The sequence below is a fragment of the Thermobia domestica genome, chromosome 12, assembly GCF_964235325.1.
Source record: "Thermobia domestica chromosome 12, izTheDome1.hap1.1, whole genome shotgun sequence".
NCBI classification, from domain to species: Eukaryota; Metazoa; Arthropoda; class Insecta; order Zygentoma; family Lepismatidae; genus Thermobia; species Thermobia domestica.
In genome coordinates, this window is record NC_137465.1 from 196714021 (window position 1) to 196734757 (window position 20737).

The window sequence follows — 20737 nt, forward strand, 5'->3', positions numbered from 1 at the left end:
AACTTAAAGAAAATTAAACATATTAAAACTATGGAAGGTGAGCCAGATAGTATCTATAAAAAGCAATAAAATAAACTGATTACTATTTCCAAATCTTTAAGAGAATGAAGCATACTAAAAAACAAGGAAAGTGAGCGAGATAGTACGTATAAAATGGAATAAAATAAACTCATTATTGTTTCCAAACCTTTAATAGAATTAAGCATAATTAAAAAAATATATGGAAAGTGAGCCAGATAGTATGTATAAAGTGCAATAAAATAAACTAATGTTTTCAAACCTTAAAGAGAATGAAGCATACTAAAAAAAATATAGAAAGTGAGCCAGATAGTATCTATGAAATGCAATAAAATAAACTGATTACTGTTGCCAAATCTTTTCTTATAGACCAGAAATTTTGGAAGTTCTGTTTTTGACGTTATAATTTTTGGGTACCCCAAGGAATACACTACACGAGAAGTTTAGTTTTTGGCAGACACTATTTGGTTCACTTTCTTAACTTCTGACGTTTTTTATTGTCTTTAAGTTAATAACTAAAATTTAAAAAGGTAGCGATGAGTTTAGCAGGGAGTTAATGTACAATTTTGTAATATTTTCTATTTTTTAAATTCTTAAAGCTAACGAAAACAATAAATTGTATTCAGAAATATTCTAATTAGCGAAAGTATAGTACTTTTGAGGCAGACGTGGCATGTAAACTCATAAACCTCTAACGTGCTTCTAAAATCGTCCCTGAAGCATTAAACGAAGTGTAACGGAAACTGTTTCATGAAAAATAGGCGAAATGCCGGAGAATATGGAATTTATTAATAGTACTATATCTTAATATACTATAGGGTAATGAAATCGAGACGTTTCAGATGGAGTCTAAGGTACGGTGATTGCATGAGTAACGCACATGAAGAGTACAAAAAATCCAGACTTAATAAATCTTAGGGGGAAAATCACTTTTGAAAAGGGGTTAATCGGCATAAACGAATGCAAGCTAAGTCTGGATAATTTAAATCAAGTTAGAGAAATAATCAGTAACTGAATTGACCTTATTGTAGAAGTAAATTGAGGTTGTGACCTCTACTTTGATTTTTCCTTTGAACTTCCTAATGGCATGTAAAATAATTGTGTATAAATACTTGTGCTAAGATTAAAATCTCAAAATATTAGTGTAATAAAATATTTTCGTAGATGATGTTGGATATAATAGGAAGTCAAGTCTATTTCATAATAATTTATTTAAAATGGCAATTAGTTGATTGTACAATATATAAATAAATAAATAATACACAACATCTTTAACATAATAGAAACATAAGGACACATCAGTATACTGTACTTGTTGCTAATACACACACAAAGAGAAACTATTTATAAATGTACTTGACTTTCACGACCATTGTTCTATGGAATAACAGTTATAACTTCACATATGATTTCTAATATTTATGATAGACAATAAAGTTCGTGATACTGAACAATGCATTATAATATTATTCAAAAAGAGGATACGAAGTATGTTTAAAATAATCTGGTTTCCAATTATGGAATGAACTATAGTACTGCTCTGTATGACATACACACATACACATTTATGAAACAGTTAAGAAAGTAGACTTCATACTCCCTAACACTCAAGCACATACACTGAAGAAAATATTAATCAAGATGACAATAAAAATAAGTTTCAGTCTGTTTTTCGTTGCTAGATTGAGGCACTTTTTTTAAAAAAAATTCTTCACTTGTGAAACGTACACTAAAAATGCACGAGAACATCAACTTTAGTTATTTTTGATAATTATTTTATGTTTTAAAGAAACTGCTAATGAAATTATATATTATTCTAATGAAAATGGTCTAAATAAATTACAGTAGATGATAGTTTATTCTTATTGCTATATTATATTTTCATAGAAATATGTACTCAATATACACAAGTACTTTTAGAACTATTATAGTGAATTGTGTCCGATTAAGGTAAATATTTACAAATTATTGAGCAAGAATATATTAAAGTTTGTAGTTCAATAGTATTATATGCTTTTTACATAAAACGTTGAAAAATATGGAGTTTCCACGAATAAACCTTAAGTATTTGTTCATGCTGGTACTAATTTTATCGGGATATTGAAATCTATCATGTTGATAATGGTAAAAAAAAAAAAAAACAATATATTTAAAAGTGTACCATCAGAACAAATAAATCTAAACATCGAACTTGAATGACATAGATTAAAAAAATATATAGAAAGCAGAAGAATGAAACAAAAATACATAAAAACTTGAGAAAGATAACTTTTTGTAGGATTTACCATATGTTGCACTCACTCATTCAGACAAATCGACTTCATAGAATGTCAATGTGAATTTTGACACATAAGTTTAATTAAATAACAACTTTCAAAAGTAATTTTAGAATATCGCTGGAAGTTTATAAAACGTTATTTCAAGAGATGCAAAAAGCGCAATTTAAGGACATGATAATTAAAACATATATTTGTTCTAACGTCTGTTCAATTTCTGTTAATGACTTAGAAAATCTATATCTAACATTAATTTTAAAAGGGAAGAATTTAAACTTTATAAATTCATTTAAAAAAATTAAAAACAGAATTTAAGTTTACTACATACTATAGCTGATATTAAAATTAGTTTCAACATCTTAATTCCTGGTGTAGTTTTCTAATTATCCATAAAATCCACAAGTTTTAAGGAGTAATGAGTTTTGGCATTTAGAAAACGGTTTTCTTCAAGTATTACTAGTAAAAAGCAATTGATATTTATAACATGAATCAAAAATAATTAATAGTGTATAATCGAGAATTAACCTACATATGATGAATATATTCAAAAGTTATATTACATAGATATTATATTACTTGTCGTCATATTAGAATGTTAAATTAATAATACTGACAGTGGCGTATTTAGAGGGGCTATGAGCTCAAGTCCTTCAAATAAATTTGTTAATTTTTCGCATTCCACGTACAACAATAATCCTTCTTACCTTTTATGAGAATTTCATTTACTTTCCATTTTCTTATGCTCTTTGTTCAGAAATAATGCTGTATTTGTCAAATTTCATTCCATATAAGAACTGCGTTCTTCTTTTCTTTCTTTCGTCCATTCTACTCTTCTGTTTATTTTTCTTAGTTGTTACTTTCTTTCGTTTCTCCTATTTCGACTTCGACCGTACTTTCGACCGTTGTTAGTTGTGATTCAAGTCGGCCGTCATCAGTAACACCAAAATTAAGAGGAGCTGATGAGCAAAACTGGTGTTCTACATCAACTTGCACAGGTATCAACATAACGGGACTTTAGTTATTATAGCACAGAAATATTTACATCGTTTAGTTATAAAGAAAGATAAATATTTGAATTAAAGAAAATCAACAGGGGGTGAATAAGTAGCCCGGGAAGTTAGGTAGATCAAGACGACACTTCCTTTTTCTTCTATGAATAGAATAAAAGGTTAGATTCACTGCTAAATTTTTGTATCATATCACATAAGATTCACCAGTCTGTAGTTCTTCCCATTAAAACCTCTTTTTATGCGTAAATTAAAATATATTTAATTCTCAAACTCAGGTGGGCAATTGCTTCCTGCTTTCCCGTATTGTGCATAGCCCCCCGAAACAAAATCCTAAATACGCCACTGAATACTGATCATGTATATTAGATATGTAGCTTCTTCAAAATAAATTAATAGATGAAAACTTATTTTAAAATCGTGTTTTATATTTAAAAAAGCAATTTTCAAAATTTAAAAAAAATTAACTAAGAATAGCATTAAGGATAGAAACGATGTTGACACTATAAATTATTGACAGGTACTACCAAAGGAGTAACAAGTTACAGTAATGGTTTTTAAACGTACTATTTTCACACACAACTTTCACAAACAATTACACAAACATTCTATTGATACATCTGTATCATTTATACTGATAGGGTATAAATTATGTAATAAATAAATAAATAATTAAAATAGTTTGCATTTAGCATAAAACCCGCTTATCCCTAAATGCACAACATCACTTCTATAGCTAGTGCTAGCCTTCCACAAGTCTAATTTTCTTTTGTCCCATTAAAAAAACCAATAACTAAACATTCCAGAAATCCAGATGATCACCCAGCCGGCAGTATCACTGATTGTTTCGTCCTGTAACCAATTGATTCAGGTAGTACACAAGAATTTTTGCATGAAATTCTTTGTAACCTTCGAAACGACTTTATAGCAATGAAATAATCTGAAAAGAACAATCAATATTATTGCTATTACCTCATTTTTATTTTGCACATTTTCATATTTCAACACAAAATTATCTATTAAGTTAATTTTTTTTTAGTTGAAGTAACAAAATGTAATGCTTATCAGGATATATTGTAATAATCATATGTCCTTAGTATTTATTAAAACATAACTTTAAATTTATAAAAATCTTAAAGGTAACTTTGTATAACCTTTGATAACGTGTTATTTCAATACACATAATTTTCAGTTAATATTATATTGTGAATCCATTAGACATAAATACTTTGTATATGATGTATCGCTGTAAAGGTAAAAAAAAAGAAGATATTGTTTATTTTTAAAAACAACAAGTTCAATGACTGACCTTCACCTTTAATTCTCTTCTGTTTTGTCTTAAATCTCTTCGTCTGATGACTTTGAATAAACTATTGGAGCATGTACGTTCGATTCATTGGACTGGAAAAACTACGGTGAATGAATAACGCTTGCAAGGGTCACAGAAGAACAGCAAAGTGTCATCGAGTCTCACTAATCTTGTGACACAAACCACCAGCAGTTTAATTGAATCCAATTCTTTCTTTTTAAATAACAAAATTGTACCTTTCTCTAGTCTGAATTTTTAGTATGGATTAAGAAATTTGATCTAATAAGGGCCATAAACAATTTTCTTCTTAGTATGGATTATAATTTTTGATTTAACATGGGCCATAAACAATTTTCTTCTTAATATGGATTAATATCTTTGATTTAATATGGGCCATAAACAATTTTCTTCTTAGTATGGATTAATATCTTTGATTTAACATGGGCCATAAACAATTTTCTTCTTAGTATGGATTAACATCTTTGATTTAACATGCGCCATAAACAATTTTCTTCTTAGTATGGATTAATATCTTTGATTTAACATGGGCCATAAACAATTTTCTTCTTAGTATGGATTAACATCTTTGATTTAACATGCGCCATAAACAATTTTCTTCTTAATATGGATTAATATCTTTGATTTAATATGGGCCATAAACAATTTTCTTCTTAGTATGGATTAATATCTTAGATTTAACATGGGCCATAAACAATTTTCTTCTTAGTATGGATTAATATCTTTGATTTAACATGGGCCATAAACAATTTTCTTCTTAGTATGGATTATAATTTTTGATTTAACATGGGCCATAAACAATTTTCTTCTTAGTATGGATTAATATCTTTGATTTAATATGAGCCATAAACAATTTTCTTCTTAATATGGATTAATATCTTTGATTTAATATGGGCCATAAACAGTGTTCTTCTTAGTATGGATTAATATCTTTGTTTTAATATGGGCCATAAACAATTTTCTTCTTAATATAGATTAAAAGATTTGATTTAGCATGGGCCATAAACATTTTAAATTATATATCTCGGATCTATGAAGCTTCTTAGGGAAAACGTTAACAATAGTTCAGCAGTGTAAGCAATAGATACATTAATGCAACTGTACCAATAGATGCTTCGTAGGCATATTAAAACAGTAATTTATTACACTAATAGTAGAAGACGGAGACTTGAGACGAATATTCGGACCAAAGAGGAACGGGAAAGGGTGATGGGTGAAATTTCATAATGAGAAACTGCGTAATTTATAAGGTTTACTAAACATTATTCGGGTCATCAAGTCAGGAGGATCAGGAGGGCAGGTCATCTAGTCAGAATGGAAGCAAGTAGGAATGGTTTCAAAGCTTCTACTGGAAATCCAATCGGAAAACGACCATTAGGAAGACCTAGGCGCTGATGGGAGGACAATATTAAGATGGATCTCGCAGAGATTGGATTACAAAGTAGAAACTGAACCCAGTTGGTTAAGACAGAAGCCAATGAAGAGCTTTTGTGAACGCACCATTGAACCTCCGGGTTCCATAAGTCATAGAATTTACCTCCTGGTCCATTTGCCATTCACAAATTTTAGAACTAAAGATCTGCTTCATTTTTGGTGTCTTCTTGTATGATTCCTGGTAACTTTAGATCTTTTCTGACTTTTCCAATTGGTTTCGTGTTCTCTGTGCTTTAATCCCATTTTCGTAGAATTCAACTTTCTACGAAAATGAAAAATTTTGCGAGCTTATCTAGATTAATCATTTTGACTTGTCCGTCAACTTTAACATGCGTTTTCTCATGTTACCATGGATATCTACGCAATATTTGATTTCCTGGTTGCTCCTGAACTATATTATCCATCTTTAAGTTTTGGGCCTACGAAATTCATGATTTTGCATTCCTTTTTCTCAATGTTGTTTTCGATGGCTTGCTTTTTTGTTCATAATTAATGCTTCTGAACCATAGACATTCTGGTTTAATGACTGTGTTGTTTTGCCCTAGTTTTGCGTATTTTTAAAAGTTATTATTGTTATTGTGGGTATTTTGTTGATATGGATCAGTTACCATTTTTTGGTATTAGATTTCATTCATTTCATTTTTTTTCTGAATTGTTTCAACTTCAATATTTGACTTGTGGTACTCCTTTCATTTTGCTATATTTTTGTTTCATGTATTTTTGTAACCGTTTATTGTAGGTTATGTGTTCTGTTTTTTCGAATGACATTTTGATGTCTACTTTTATTATTATTAACATTATACATGTTTATTTATATATATATTTTATGTGATCAAATCAAGGCTTTGACTGTGATGTCACTCACTGTATTTTGTATTATTCTTGACGCACTAGTGGCTGTCAAGCTTTGTTCCAATAAATGCTTAATAATAATAATAATAATAATAATAATAATAATAATAATAATAATAATAATAATAATAATTATTATTATTATTATTATTATTATTATTATTATTATTATTATTATTATTATTATTATTATTATTATTATTATTATTATTATTATTATTATTATTATTGTGCCCTTCGCGATCAAAGTGATAACTTGTTTGTTTTGAACGCTTGGTCCTGAATTCGATTCCTGGATACAGAAGTAAGTAAGCCATAATTAAAAACGAGTAATATTTTGTATATCCTTCAAACAGTAGGCCTATTTCCTTATTGAGTTTTCAATTATTAATCTAATAAATTACAACTTAATATGTCCATGAAATTTCAATCGGTACAGCTACATTAATGTATATATATATATGTATAAGTCATTTTATCCAATAAATAAAACTTCATAGATTCTAGTTATACAGTGAAATATTTTATGGTCCAGAAATCAAAGTACTGAATCCATGCCACTTGTATTCACTCTTGATCCCTTATAAGATTATATTATGCGAAAATGGATGAAAAGAAAGGCACACCATAAATGATAAATTTGAGAGATATTAAATACTACTATAAGATTTTTGCTTAACAGCTGTTGAGGAGTCTACCTTCAAAAATATGTTATGAGGTTTCGATAAAATTTACATGGAACCTGTGAGAAAGCATATTTCTTGAAACTAAAAAAGAAAAAAAAGAGAAGAAGAATGAACATCGCTACATCTAAGTTGAAGTTATGCTTAGGCATGCACAGAATGAAGTTCGTTAATTACGATATTAACATTATTAACCGTTGAGTAGTTTCATGATCTATCTGCGATTATTATTATCAGATCCGAATGAAATTTATATGCAACTACCACGAAAACACGAAAACACACAAAATCTATATTATTATTATTATTATTATTATTATTATTATTATTATTATTATTATTATTATTATTATTATTATTATTATTATTATTATTATTATTATTAATAGTAGTAGTAGTAGTAGTAGTAGAAGAAGAAGAAGACGAAGAAGAAGAAGAAGAAGAAGTAGTAGTAGTAGTAGTGGTAGTAGGATACCTTATTTTTCATTATCATTGTTTTTGTTTGAATACTTTTTAAAATAATTTAATTACTCTAATGTAAATGATTATAGATGCAATGATTATGAAAACAATTAATCCAAGAACCAAACATATTGACCACATTAACGTATTATTTGGATTTTATAGTTCTACTAAAGTGGAATTAATCTGTCATTGCATAAGATCGTCGATCGAATGTGTTCGTATAATTCGGGAGATTCAGATGAAACTCTCACGAGTCATCTTATAATGGCTGTCATTACGTTATCATGTTGCTATTGACATTAATGATTTTTTTTGTTGGTAAATACAATGTTGTCAAATATTAAGTTCTCAGATTCTTGATATGGAATGAAATATGATCGATTATTCTGAATTTGCAATTATTTTGATTGCATGCATGTAAAAGATACCTGCGTTGCTATATTCGAATACCATTTGAGTTTTATAATTTTCTAATAAGGTACCATTCTCTAATGACTGATTATTAAGTGGTATATGATGTAAGTATTCAAGTTGAGGTGTTATGGTAATGCTTGTTATATGACAAAAGTAAAGAAAGGGTTTTCATTCAATTTAATTTTTGCAAACTATGATAGTTATCTTGTGATAAATACACTATATCTGGCAAATCATAATGATATTTCTTACTACTACTACTACTACTACTACTACTATTATTATTATTATTATTATTATTATTATTATTATTATTATTATTATTATTATTATTATTATTATTATTATTATTATTATTATTATTACATCTCAGTTTAAACCTGCTTTAAATTTATCAAATGCAGATTGGATAAGTTCATCTCCAAAGAACTTTCTGAACACATGCCAGATGTCCATTTTTGTAGGTTTGTTAACGTATGCGTTTACCTGTTCCAATTGTGCCACAGTGTTTTTAGGGATAAACAGCTGTAGCTGGGATAATGATTGATCTTACTGTGTAACTTTCTAACATTTTCATGTCTTTTTGATTTCGCCTGCCTAATTTTTTGTACCAAACGTTGTACATGTGCTGCAAATAAGTGGTGCTGCAACATCTATGAGAGTTATGTACTTCTTAGACTAAAGAGAGAGAGAGAGAGAGAGTTACACTGCAACGTCTATCATACAGTATGTAATGGCCTTTATGATCAACTGGCTAACTCACATGTTTGGTGCCCTTGGTATCATCGATATCTGGTGAAATTATTGAGTAAACCTTAGACGAAAGGGAGTAGTATTTTGTATATATTGCAAGCAGTAGGTCCTAGTTTTATAACTTCGATGCTAGAAAGGGTCCTCTAAAAAGCAACCAATAATAATAATAATAATAATAATAATAATAATAATAATAATAATAATAATAATAATAATAATAATAATAATAATAATAATAATAATAATAATAATACGTACAATGTATGCCTAAAATGGAAGTTTGCAAATAAATTACGAAACGTTCCGTAATAAAAATATTACTAAAAATCAAGTTCCTATTGCAAAAATACAATTTAGTATTATATCTACTACTAACTAAATATCGTGTAGGCCAGTACTTACCAAGTTCGTCTTTAATATGAGAAGTTCAGAGCACAACGGAATCAAGTCCAATTACCAACGTTGTGAGAAAAAGAGACTTAAAGTTTGTACAGTACGCTTAAAAAGTTAGTATTGTTTTTCACATTATAAAAGTTATTTGCAGTATCTGGACAAAAATCTTTAGAGATATGAAAAATGAAATGTCTCCAAAATGACCAAAAGTAGACCTCAATCTCTTGTGTATTGAACTTGCCATATGGTGGTTGTGCTGTCGTTGATTCTTCATTGGAACAGAATTCTCTGCTAACCTAGACACTTAGGGTATTAGCACTGGACTAAACATCTGGAAATCACCACGTTAATATTCGATGTGCTGACCATATGTCAATCAACTAAAAGACATTTGGGAGCACGATGAGTCAGTAGGAAAACTCTTACTTCTGTTGCGATGACAGTTGAGCTCGATCCAGATTGTGTGATTGTAAGTCTTCAGAAGGCGCTATTTCAGAAAGCGTTACCCCCTGTAGCGAACGCGGCCAAGGTGGCTATTCAGTAATTTTACTTTCACCAGAGTTGTAAATCATACTGTGAGCCAGTCAGGGTTTCCAGGTCTTTTTGCCAGGTCCAGGTGTGTAATAGTAGAGTTCCAATACCCTGCACAGACCATCTTCCAAGCAGCTGTTTCTTGCTCCAATCCCTTTGCCTGGCAACACGTCTTTCCTATTTTTCCTTCCTTTTGAAATCTTTTAAACAGTAGGCGCTCTATTGTTCCGAAATGCACCAAATACGCTCCAGCTGACGTTTTCTCCGCGTTTTTATTGCTTTCGCGTTTGTGATTAGCCATCTACATTTAAATACATGGTCAGCGTATTCCAAGCGTACGCATGAGGAATAAATACGCTTTGCGATCGCCTCAAATAGCCGGGTACTAAAAGTTTAGCGTTCCATTCCAGCAGCAGCGATGCCATATGAATTTTAGGTGGAATTTAAATCAATGTAATGCCTGCAACTCGCTCATCCACCGGGAAAAAACCAAGGACCCCGTGCAAAAGCACAGGTGCTAGCCACTATAGTAAATGAGCGGAAAGGACTATGTGAACTTATGGGGGAGCACATCGTATTTGTAGATTATCCTGAGAGTGTCCTGTTTTCTCCATCATTTCAATTGTTCACTGAGGAAAATCCGTTATCCGGACAGCGGTATATTGTACAAATATACGGAATCATAAGTTTACTACTGAAATCTGCCCGGAGCATACGCTATTCATATGCTACAAACGTACTGCCATTTTCCACGCTTAGATGTTACATTATGCTGTTGAAGGATGTCTGACATCTAACAGTCTTCTGTATATTACCTATATATACGTACGTTACATACATCAGCTATATGTTATCCATACATCCATCTGTATGTAAGATCCTGACCTCCAATATACAGCTCTTTCTTTCATACAGAAAGTACGTACGTTTGTTACAGGATGTTACCTATAGTCACATGTTAAGTCCAAAAACTACAAGATTTACGCATGTAACCTACGTTTTTATGTACAACACATACTTTGTTTTGTCTGCGTATACCACAAATTCTTCCGTAACTATTCGGTTTCATTAATCAATCATTCATTCTGTAACTTAAGAGAATTCATCGAACAGAACCTTAAACTAAAGATCTCACTTCATTTCAGTTGAAAATCACGTGGTCAGCCAGTCTTTCGAGGTGTAACTGTAAGAGTTTAGTATTAGATAAAGTGGAAAGGAGAGTAGAGCACTGAAAATTTGAGTTAGACAATGTGGAAAGGAGAGTAGAGCACTGAAAATTTGAGTTAGACAAAGTGGAAAGGAGAGTAGAGCACTGAAAATTTGAGTTAGACAAAGTGGAAAGGAGAGTAGAGCACTGAAAATTTGAGTTAGACAAAGTGGAAAGGAGAGTAGAGCACTGAAAATTTGAGTTAGACAAAGTGGAAAGGAGAGTAGAGCACTGAAAATTTGAGTTAGACAAAGTGGAAAGGAGAGTAGAGCACTGAAAATTTGAGTTAGACGAAGTGGAAAGGAGAGTAGAGCACTGAAAATTTGAGTTAGACAAAGTGGAAAGGAGAGTAGAGCACTGAAAATTTGAGTTAGACGAAGTGGAAAGGAGAGTAGAGCACTGAAAATTTAAGTTAAAGTGGAAAGGAGTAGAGCATTGAAATTTTGAGTTAGACAAAACGGAAAGAAGTAGAGCACTTGAAAATTTGAGTTCATACCTCATTTGGTTGTGGTGTTATTGTAATATCCTCTGTAAGCTATCTGATGAGGGTCCCAGGTGTTGGTATCCGTCCTAGCGGCCCATCCACCACCACCACCGCCGCCTCCATATCCGCCACCACCTCCGCCTCCGTATCCGCCACTACCACCGCCTCCGTATCCACCGCTGCCGCCTCCACTAGATCCATATCCGCCGCCGCCAGAGCCTCCGAATCCTCCACCACCTCCGCCGGACCATCCGCCTCCGCCGCCGCCGCCTCCAGACCATCCGCCACCTCCACTACCACCTCCGCCGCCGCCGCTATGATGGTGATGATGATGGTCACTTGCTTGCGCTGGCATCCATTCTACTACCTTCTTGGAACCACCTTGGTTCTTCTTCTCCACCAACTTCTTCAGACCAATTACAGCGGAGATTACCAGTGACATCATACTCAACATCAGCGCTTTGAACGCTTTCAGACCAATCAGCCCAAGGATCATAGGAATCAAGGACATTAATTTCATTTTCATCATCATCATCATCATCATCATCATTTTCTTCTTCTTGATGAATCGACCTGGAAAAGTGAGCAAAAGTAAAATCATGAACTTCGAGCCAAAAGAAGAAAACGATATTTCAAAATTTGTGACTGTATCTGATACGTGACTGAAGGAAACACATCAGAAATCAAACGATATTTTAGATTTGACTGCCTCAATTATATGTTCATTTATTTATTTTAATAACCTTGGGCCTACATGTAAAGCCTACTAGATCAATTACACAGGATTATTATTAATGAACATGGGTGATTACAATGTGAAGTGAGCTGGTAGGAAGGAAGAGCTGGTCCATCCAGGTTAAAAGGTAATATCCGGCATTCGCCTGACGAAATTGTGGGAGAAGCTTTGTTGGGCTAGATCTTCGCCGGATTCTAATCGGGACCTTCAGATGCGAAGCAAGAATGTTAATTGCTAACTTATCTCCTCTAAGTAAAAAATAGTATCCATTCCAAGCGAGAATCAATGTTTTTGATTTACGAAGAACGATAAGTAAACTTTCTTGTAATATCTTAATACAGTAGAGAAGAAAACTGACCGCCCAAGTTCTTGGTATGTAGCCTATTAGAAAGTACTCGTATGAATACGCAATAGGTTATGCCATAAAATAATTTTTCACGCCATTATTCGATACATAAGAAAGTTGTGACCATGAGTTATGCACAGTATAAAATTACAACACATTGAGGGGGGATCGAAAAATAACACATTGAGGGGGGAATCGTTCTCATGCGCATCGTGTACTTAAAGTACGAGGTTGCACCGCTAGGCCGCCGTGGGAGGACCTCTCCTGACTCAATATGCCAAGTGGCGTCAACCGACAACGACGCATGTGGATTTTATGGCAGTTCTGTATGCGTGTCTGTAGTGCACTCGTGACACGAAAAAGTGGCAGATTCTCACGAACGTTACAACCTGCGGCTGTAAAGTTTTGTTTTTTATTCGGCAAGAACCCAGCAGCAGCTATTGTGATTATGCAAACAGCTTACAAAGAACATGCTCTCAGTAAAACTCAAGTGTACTGTAGAATTGGATCTGGCGATCCAAGCGCCTTATTCGCCAGATTTGACTCCCGTGGACTTCTTGCTGTTCCGTCAGATGAAAAGGAACTTGAAAGACAAGCGTTTTGGTGATGTCGACGAAGTCAAACGCAATGTCACGACGGCGCTAGCAGGTTTCAAAGCGACCGAATTTGCAAGGTGCTTCCAATAATGGAATGAATGTTTGGACAATTGCATTAGTACTAATGGAAAGTACTTTGAGGGTGATTAAATTTGAATTTTAAAAAATAAAGTTCTTGCTATTTATTAGGAAATTCTGGTTATTTCTGGGTCCGCTCTTGTATGATCAATGTACTGGTTCCTACCTTTACAGTTCATTAAGAACAGGTTCATTAAAGCTACGAAACTCGTTGCATTTATCAGGGGTGCCCACAAGGGGGGGCTATGATGCAAACTGCGTCATTGAAATATTTGGGGGGGTTAAAAATCTATATAAATATGTTTGAGGGTGTGCAAAAATTAATCGAAAAGATTTTTTTTCGTGGAAGAACACTTACAGATAGACAATTGAGGGAGGGTGCGTCATGGACATGAGGGGGGGGGGCACCACTGCATTTATGGATAAACCTCCAAGGTACAGTACAGACTAGTCTTTTGTAATCATATCCAATTATCTTTTTAAAGTCATTCCTAGTTATTGTCACACAACATGGTGAGTTATTGCGCATATGAAGACAGTGAGTTAACTATATGTTTTCAAGGATTATGTGTTTGCTTTCAGCTTTTACTATTGACTAGCTTTGTAATGGGATCCATAATAACTATATCGCCTCGCCTCGCAGGCCAAATTTTCCGTGCATTTGGTGTATGGAGCATTGAACTCAAATTACATACGTCAGATAAGCGTTTGCATTACATGCATATTGAATATTAGTTAAATTAAAGTTGATTTATAAATACAGTATTTAACTTTTACATTACCGAATTTAATTTTGGTCACAAAGCAAGGATCACTTAAATTAGTATTCTTCACGAGACTTGAAATAAAATTTTCTAATCTCAACTCAATTCTCAAAGAATACTTTCTCGTTACGTCTCGTCTCGAAATCTTTCCAGTTTCATTTTTTCTTAAATTTCCATATGAAATTTATACCTTTTTTCTCCACAAGTCATTGTAATAATTCTCAGAATCCTTTCGCGTCACAAGCAGGCGTAAAAGTGAGGGGGAACGTGGAGGGTCGTCGTCCTCCCAGCTCGAAAAAATATGTACGGCGTCCCCCCAGTTCCTAAAACATTACAATGGGCAAACATAGGCAGGGGGTACGGCGTGATGTCATGCCCTTACCTACTGTCCTCCTACCTTTTCAGATCCACTTTTACCCCTTGTCACAAGAGTTCCACGAAGCGTATAATATAGGACATTTAAACCATATTTATTATTGAAATGTGTTATGTAATGACTTCAGTATCTTTAAATGTTAATAAATGTTTGTCATTATATATTCGTATAATCATTTTATTAATTAATAGTTTCTTTTTATAGTTCGAATCATGTAAAAAATAAAACCGTGTTTCTGAGACTCAAGTGTTGCTCCCAAGACTCGTGAAATTTATCGTCTCATTTCGAATTTAAAAAGGGACTTCTCGATTCTCGCCTCGAAAATGAGACGGAAATGAAGTTGAAACTATAAATTTCTCGAAATATAATGAAACTATAAGATAAAAACACAAATTAAAATAGATTCGAAGAAATCTTATACTCAAAATCATTAAAATTCTTGGTTACTTCAAAGAGAAGAGAAGAATGGGCTAGTATTACGAAAGAAACTGATTTGGGATTATTTGAGGGAGAAAATGTTCTTATTAAGGATGTTAATATAAGGTAAAAGAATGAAAGAATAATGGTAAAATAGAATAATCGAGATATGAGCTCTGAGAATGATACATTGACTTGGCAGAGGATAAGACCCCTTTTAGATAATTTTGTTTCCGCGACGACGAACCTCCCATTTCTTCCAATCATGGATTGAGTTATTTATTTGCTAATTCAATGTATTAAGAATTAACATTTAATAATAATGGATAATGTCTCGATAACGGATGATGCAAAGAATTTCGTTAAGATATTTTGTGAATTACTTTTTCTTGCCGGTATTGGATAGCTGTGCAATTTTTGTCCCTAGCTCATTGATTTATATGAAGAATTCTTTCTCTGTTTTCTTAGAAATGAATTGAAATAAATATTAACTTCTCACTTACTGCTGGATTCTGTTATTACTAAGGAACACGATATTAAAAATAAATATGCACAGGGAAAGAAAATAGAAAAATGAATAAATCAAATCAGGGCCGTGCCGTGGGGGGGCCGTGCCCCGGGCGCCGAAGTAAGAGGGGCGAAAAATTCGGGAGAAAAAGGAAAAAAAGATACGAAAAATTGTTTGGAATATATGTATGGGGGCGCCGTCGTATACTCTCGCCCCGGGCGCTGATTTTCCACGGCACGGCCCTGCCTCAAATTTCAACGAAAATAGAATACTCTCAAATATATTCGGGTAAAACTTAAAGTTACTTCGTCAAAAAGGGTAAAAAAAAATGACTCAAAACTCAGATTTATGTAAGTCAATTTTATAGAAAATGTGAAATATATCAGAGTTTTATCCTGAAATATGGTAGATTTCAACAAATGATTGTGAAAGTTCTAGTGATAAGAGAAACAGCTGTTTTATTTATCAGAAAAGTGATGTTAGTCAGAAACAAGAAAATATGACTTAAACCACTCTAACTTTCAGCCAACCATATATAGAGACTATTGAGAATGAAAATAAGATGCAATAAAAAAATGCGTATTTTAAAACTGTATTTGCTGAAAAATGTACATATTAATATGAAGTGGGGTGTAACAACTCTGCCTTGATTTCCGGATTAATAATAAATTATACACTAAAATATTAACAAAAGAATTGGTTTAGTCTAAGCAATTTTATTAACACTAAAATGTGAACAAGTTAAACTATCTTTTCATTTAGTGAGATACTTTTAAACATCCTTGAAACAAGATACAACTTAGTGAACTTTTAAAATATTGTCGGATTCTTTATGTATGTTGATTTTTTTTAAACGAAAGTGATAACATATTTATTTAATTTATTTACGAACATAATTTCAGATACAGCTAGCTGAACGTCAGTTTACACCGAAATATCTAATAAATCTAAGACATTATAACATTATGCATAAATAATGATAAAATAATACAAGAAAGTTTGGCAATAGCGGACTAAAATTTATCCACTAAAATGACGTTGTAGTGGAGAATTTTATATGCAGCTTCAGAATTAAATAAACCTACGGTTCATTGTATGGCTTAGGAAGCATGTAGAACAAAGAGCGTTGAAATATTGACAGTCTTGGTCTTGACTATTAGTCGTTTTCTATGTTAAATATAGGGGTCTATATTTCACACAGTGAAAAAATTTCTTATTTTCCATTATTTGTAATTGTTAGTTTAATATAATGTAGGAGGTAATAATAATAATAATAATAATAATAATAATAATAATAATAATAATAATAATAATAATAATAATAATAATAATAATAATAATAATAAAACGTAAGCAGTGTTTATAGGTTTCGTTTTATGAAAATTTCCCTCAACTCACTCAAAAGTTTCCCTTTTCGTATCAAATTTTCTCTAGTTTGATAAGCGTCCGATTTCTACGACAGAAGTTATGTGATAAGATTAATTTAGCTATATTAAAGTAAGTATCAACCACATTTATTTTATTCATTTGGTTTTTACTTTAATTTTCCTTTCCCCCTTTTTTATATAAAAAATACACCTAGTCAACAATAGGTGCAAATTATGCTACTTTAAACACACACACACACACACACACACACACACACACATACACATAAATTGTTGCTATTGTATTGGTGTATTTCTGAAGAGCAAAGAAAAATTTAAACATTTCTATTGGTCAATCAATCAGTACGAGAATTATTCTGGATTTTCACGTTTGATCTAAAAACTTACTTTCTTCCCCCTTTTTGCTGAATTTACTTACGAAATTTCCCTAGATTTCCTAGAATAAGAAATTCAAGATTCATTTTTTTATAGGTTACCTAATTCTTTTTAATCTTAGATTATTTTTTTAAACAATATCAGCTTACCTTTTCTAATCGTTCCCTGAAATTTAATATGTATCATATCATTTATTGATTTTGAGTACCTACTACCTTTATTTGTTTACCCATTGACTTACAAGGGGAGTTATTTTTCTTGTTTTCTTTCAAATGAACTATAGTGTTTTAACGGTTTGATTTTTACTGAATTCTCCCTCAACTCTAGTTAATGACCCTTAGGTTTCAAAAATGAATTTCCAGTATCGGCCTATATATTTGATTTAATTTGATTTGGGGTTTTGCACCTCTTTGAGCAGCAAGGCTATATGAGATGTGGACCTATAGTTTATCGTTGAATCTGAACCACATAAGCTTCCTCTGGGAATCGAACCCGGGCCTTCCACACCAAAGGCACTTATGCTAACCGCTTAGCCACAAGGAAACTCTATAGGTCTATATAAATTTAGTAATCACATGTTAAAATATATATATATATATATATATATATATATATATATATATATATATATATATATATATATAGCAGAATTTGATTTTCATGAAATAAGGGGTACTTAAATACGTATTATTTAATAATAAAAATAGTAATTTTGAAAATTAGTTCTCAACTCATGATATCCAGTATTATTATTTGAAATGTAACAATTTTTAATATGAAATGCACATACTTAAGAAATGAATTATTCTTATGTTTGTTTATGTGTAAATTGGTGATATACTGACCATGTTAAGTCAATCGCAATTTCGAAAAGTAATCAATTCAACTTTTTATGCATTCAGTGACGTATCTAGCCCGGGGAAGGGGGACGTAGATCTCCTAGTTTCTTGAGTTAACAAAAATAATTAAAGCTTTTATTTATATATTTTTGAAAGTGTATAATAAACTGATGATATATCTATCATACTTAGGGATCTGGGTGCCCCCCTCCAGTCTTTATATTCTAGATCCATCACTGTATGCACTACCCAAAAGAAGACATAATTGCAATTTTTATATGAAATACAGTATTATTTGCTTCATTTTAAGTATTTTAACCACTGTGTAATATCATTTTGACACTAATACATAATAATAACCCTGAACTTATTGATGTAAACTACAATATAGTAAGATCGCAGAAATATTACTATTAACTCTATTAGTAATTTAGATTATTCCTCAAATACTTTTCTGTCACTAAATCTAATATTAAAAACTAAGTTTATTTAAGTACTAAAGTATATTATTTGCGATAGTGTGTAGTAATAGTTTTGGATACTTTTCATGTATGCACAACCCCTTACTGGCAGATAGAATTTTAAGGGGGCAGAGTACTAAAGATGATACAAAAGCTAACCATTTTTCTTTTGCCCGTTTTACGTAAGTGAAAAGAGAGAATGAAATGTAACTTACCACAACAATAGATAATGTTATTCTACACCCGAAAATATCTATCTTAAGAATTTTCAATATTACCATCCATAGAAATTACAGTATGGCCAGAATATGAATTAACCTAAACTCTAGGTTAAGGCAGCGATTAGAAAAATGAACTCAACGGTAATTGATGACTTATCATGTTGCCTTGGTTCCTTGTTAACTACGTTTAAAATAATATTTGTATTTATTTTCTACTGTTTATTACAAAATTTACATTTCATTATCTCTTTCCACTTAACGTAAAATGGACAAAAGAAAGGTGGTTAGTTTTTGTATGATTTTTAGTAGTCTGCCCCCTTAAACTAATTAGGTTAAAATTAGGTTAGGTTGAATTGGAAATTAAGTTATATTCTTTCTTTACTTACCTGTTCCAACAGCGTTGTCGAGACTGAAATCAATAGCGTTGTCCTTGAGGTCTCGTGATCCACTCCCGGGCAGAGTAAACCTCACGGAATGCGTACGGAAAAACCTGTTAATTCTTTCTTCCAGAAGTGTATTCAATGCCTCTTCTTGATCTCCTAGGTTCCTCGGAAGTCTTGCACTGAGTTCATTCTCGTTGATTTCAGGCGCTGTTTCCGGGTAAGGATTGTTCCGCACAACTGACAGATAGTCCGTTAACTTAAAACTAGTGCTTCGCGTTAATCTGTCCACAAATATCAACACCTTTTTCTGTAAACAAGAGAACGACCATTTGGCCAAACACTCCCTATAGATTCCGCTGAACAATGATTCTTCTTGCAAATCTTCATTGCTGGTTCCGGTTTGCAGTCGTTCTTGTTGTTGCACGTTTGGTTGGTGGTGATAAGAGTGTCCAACAGGCAATGAGCCAGTCGAATAAGCACTAGTTTTGGAACATAAGTAAAATACTAAAATAATTCCTAAAAGCTTCAAACGTCCCATGGTTATTTTTGTGGTAACCAATCACACTTTTTTTTTAATTCACTTAACTGCACTTCGGAAGTCCGTGTGGTACCTTATAGAACGAAAAAGAAACTTGTTTTTTATCAGCAAGAGCGAAGACAGAGTGGTGTACCGGTGCGGGACATGCTACCAATCCCACACAACGATAATCGCTCCTCGGCTGACTGCAACACAAAATAGTTGAAGGTTGAATGACAACGGCAACAAGCGTACGTCTGGTTTTATTCAAATCGTTAAGAAATTCCGGTCAGTAGGTTTAGATTGGGATTCGTTGGTTCTCCCTCCTACTACGCCGTTGACATCTTCCCGAAGCTCACATGGCAAGGAAAAGAGTGGGAGGGCAAAAAGGTTTGAATTAAGCAGATGAAGGTTAAGGTGCGTAATGGGACCATACTTTGAGAAGGGAAGCAGTGATAATAATGAGGAACTAACAGAGCGCTTAGGTGGGAAAGTGTGCTGGTTTCGAAGAAAAGAAAAGGACTGCCTCCGGAGGCGCAGAAGAGACGACGTATTCATAAAGTGTGCTAAAATACCAGTAATGTTCTCCGGCGCGGCGTGAAAGAGGGCAATAGTTATCACATACCTTACGTACACATATACGTCTTAAGAATCCCCCTCCCCCCACTCTTCCAATTCCACTGCAGTTACAGCTAATAATATAACGGTGTGAGACAAAGCCTTGAGGATTTTCTCTCTGTTTATGCAGATTATAATACAAAGACAAGAAAGGAAAAAAAAACGTGTATTTGGTTACTGTTCCAGTATTCCACGGGAAAAAATTGGATTCATGTGTCGGATAACATACACTACCAGGTATTAATACATATATGTATTAGTACAACTGGC

General features: G+C 32.5%; 1 protein-coding gene across 1 annotated transcript; it reads right to left on the reverse strand.

Annotated features, from left to right (window-relative positions):
• Positions 1–1178: 1178 nt before the first annotated feature.
• Positions 1179–20095, reverse strand: LOC145666919 (uncharacterized). The gene is made up of 3 exons (XM_081734518.1): positions 19336–20095; positions 11857–12417; positions 1179–4241 (listed from the first exon to the last, which is right to left on the reverse strand). Exons 1-2 carry the CDS (start codon positions 19868–19870, stop codon positions 11858–11860), a joined length of 1095 nt encoding a protein of 364 aa, XP_081590644.1. The 5' UTR covers positions 19871–20095; the 3' UTR covers positions 1179–4241; position 11857.
• Positions 20096–20737: the final 642 nt, after the last annotated feature.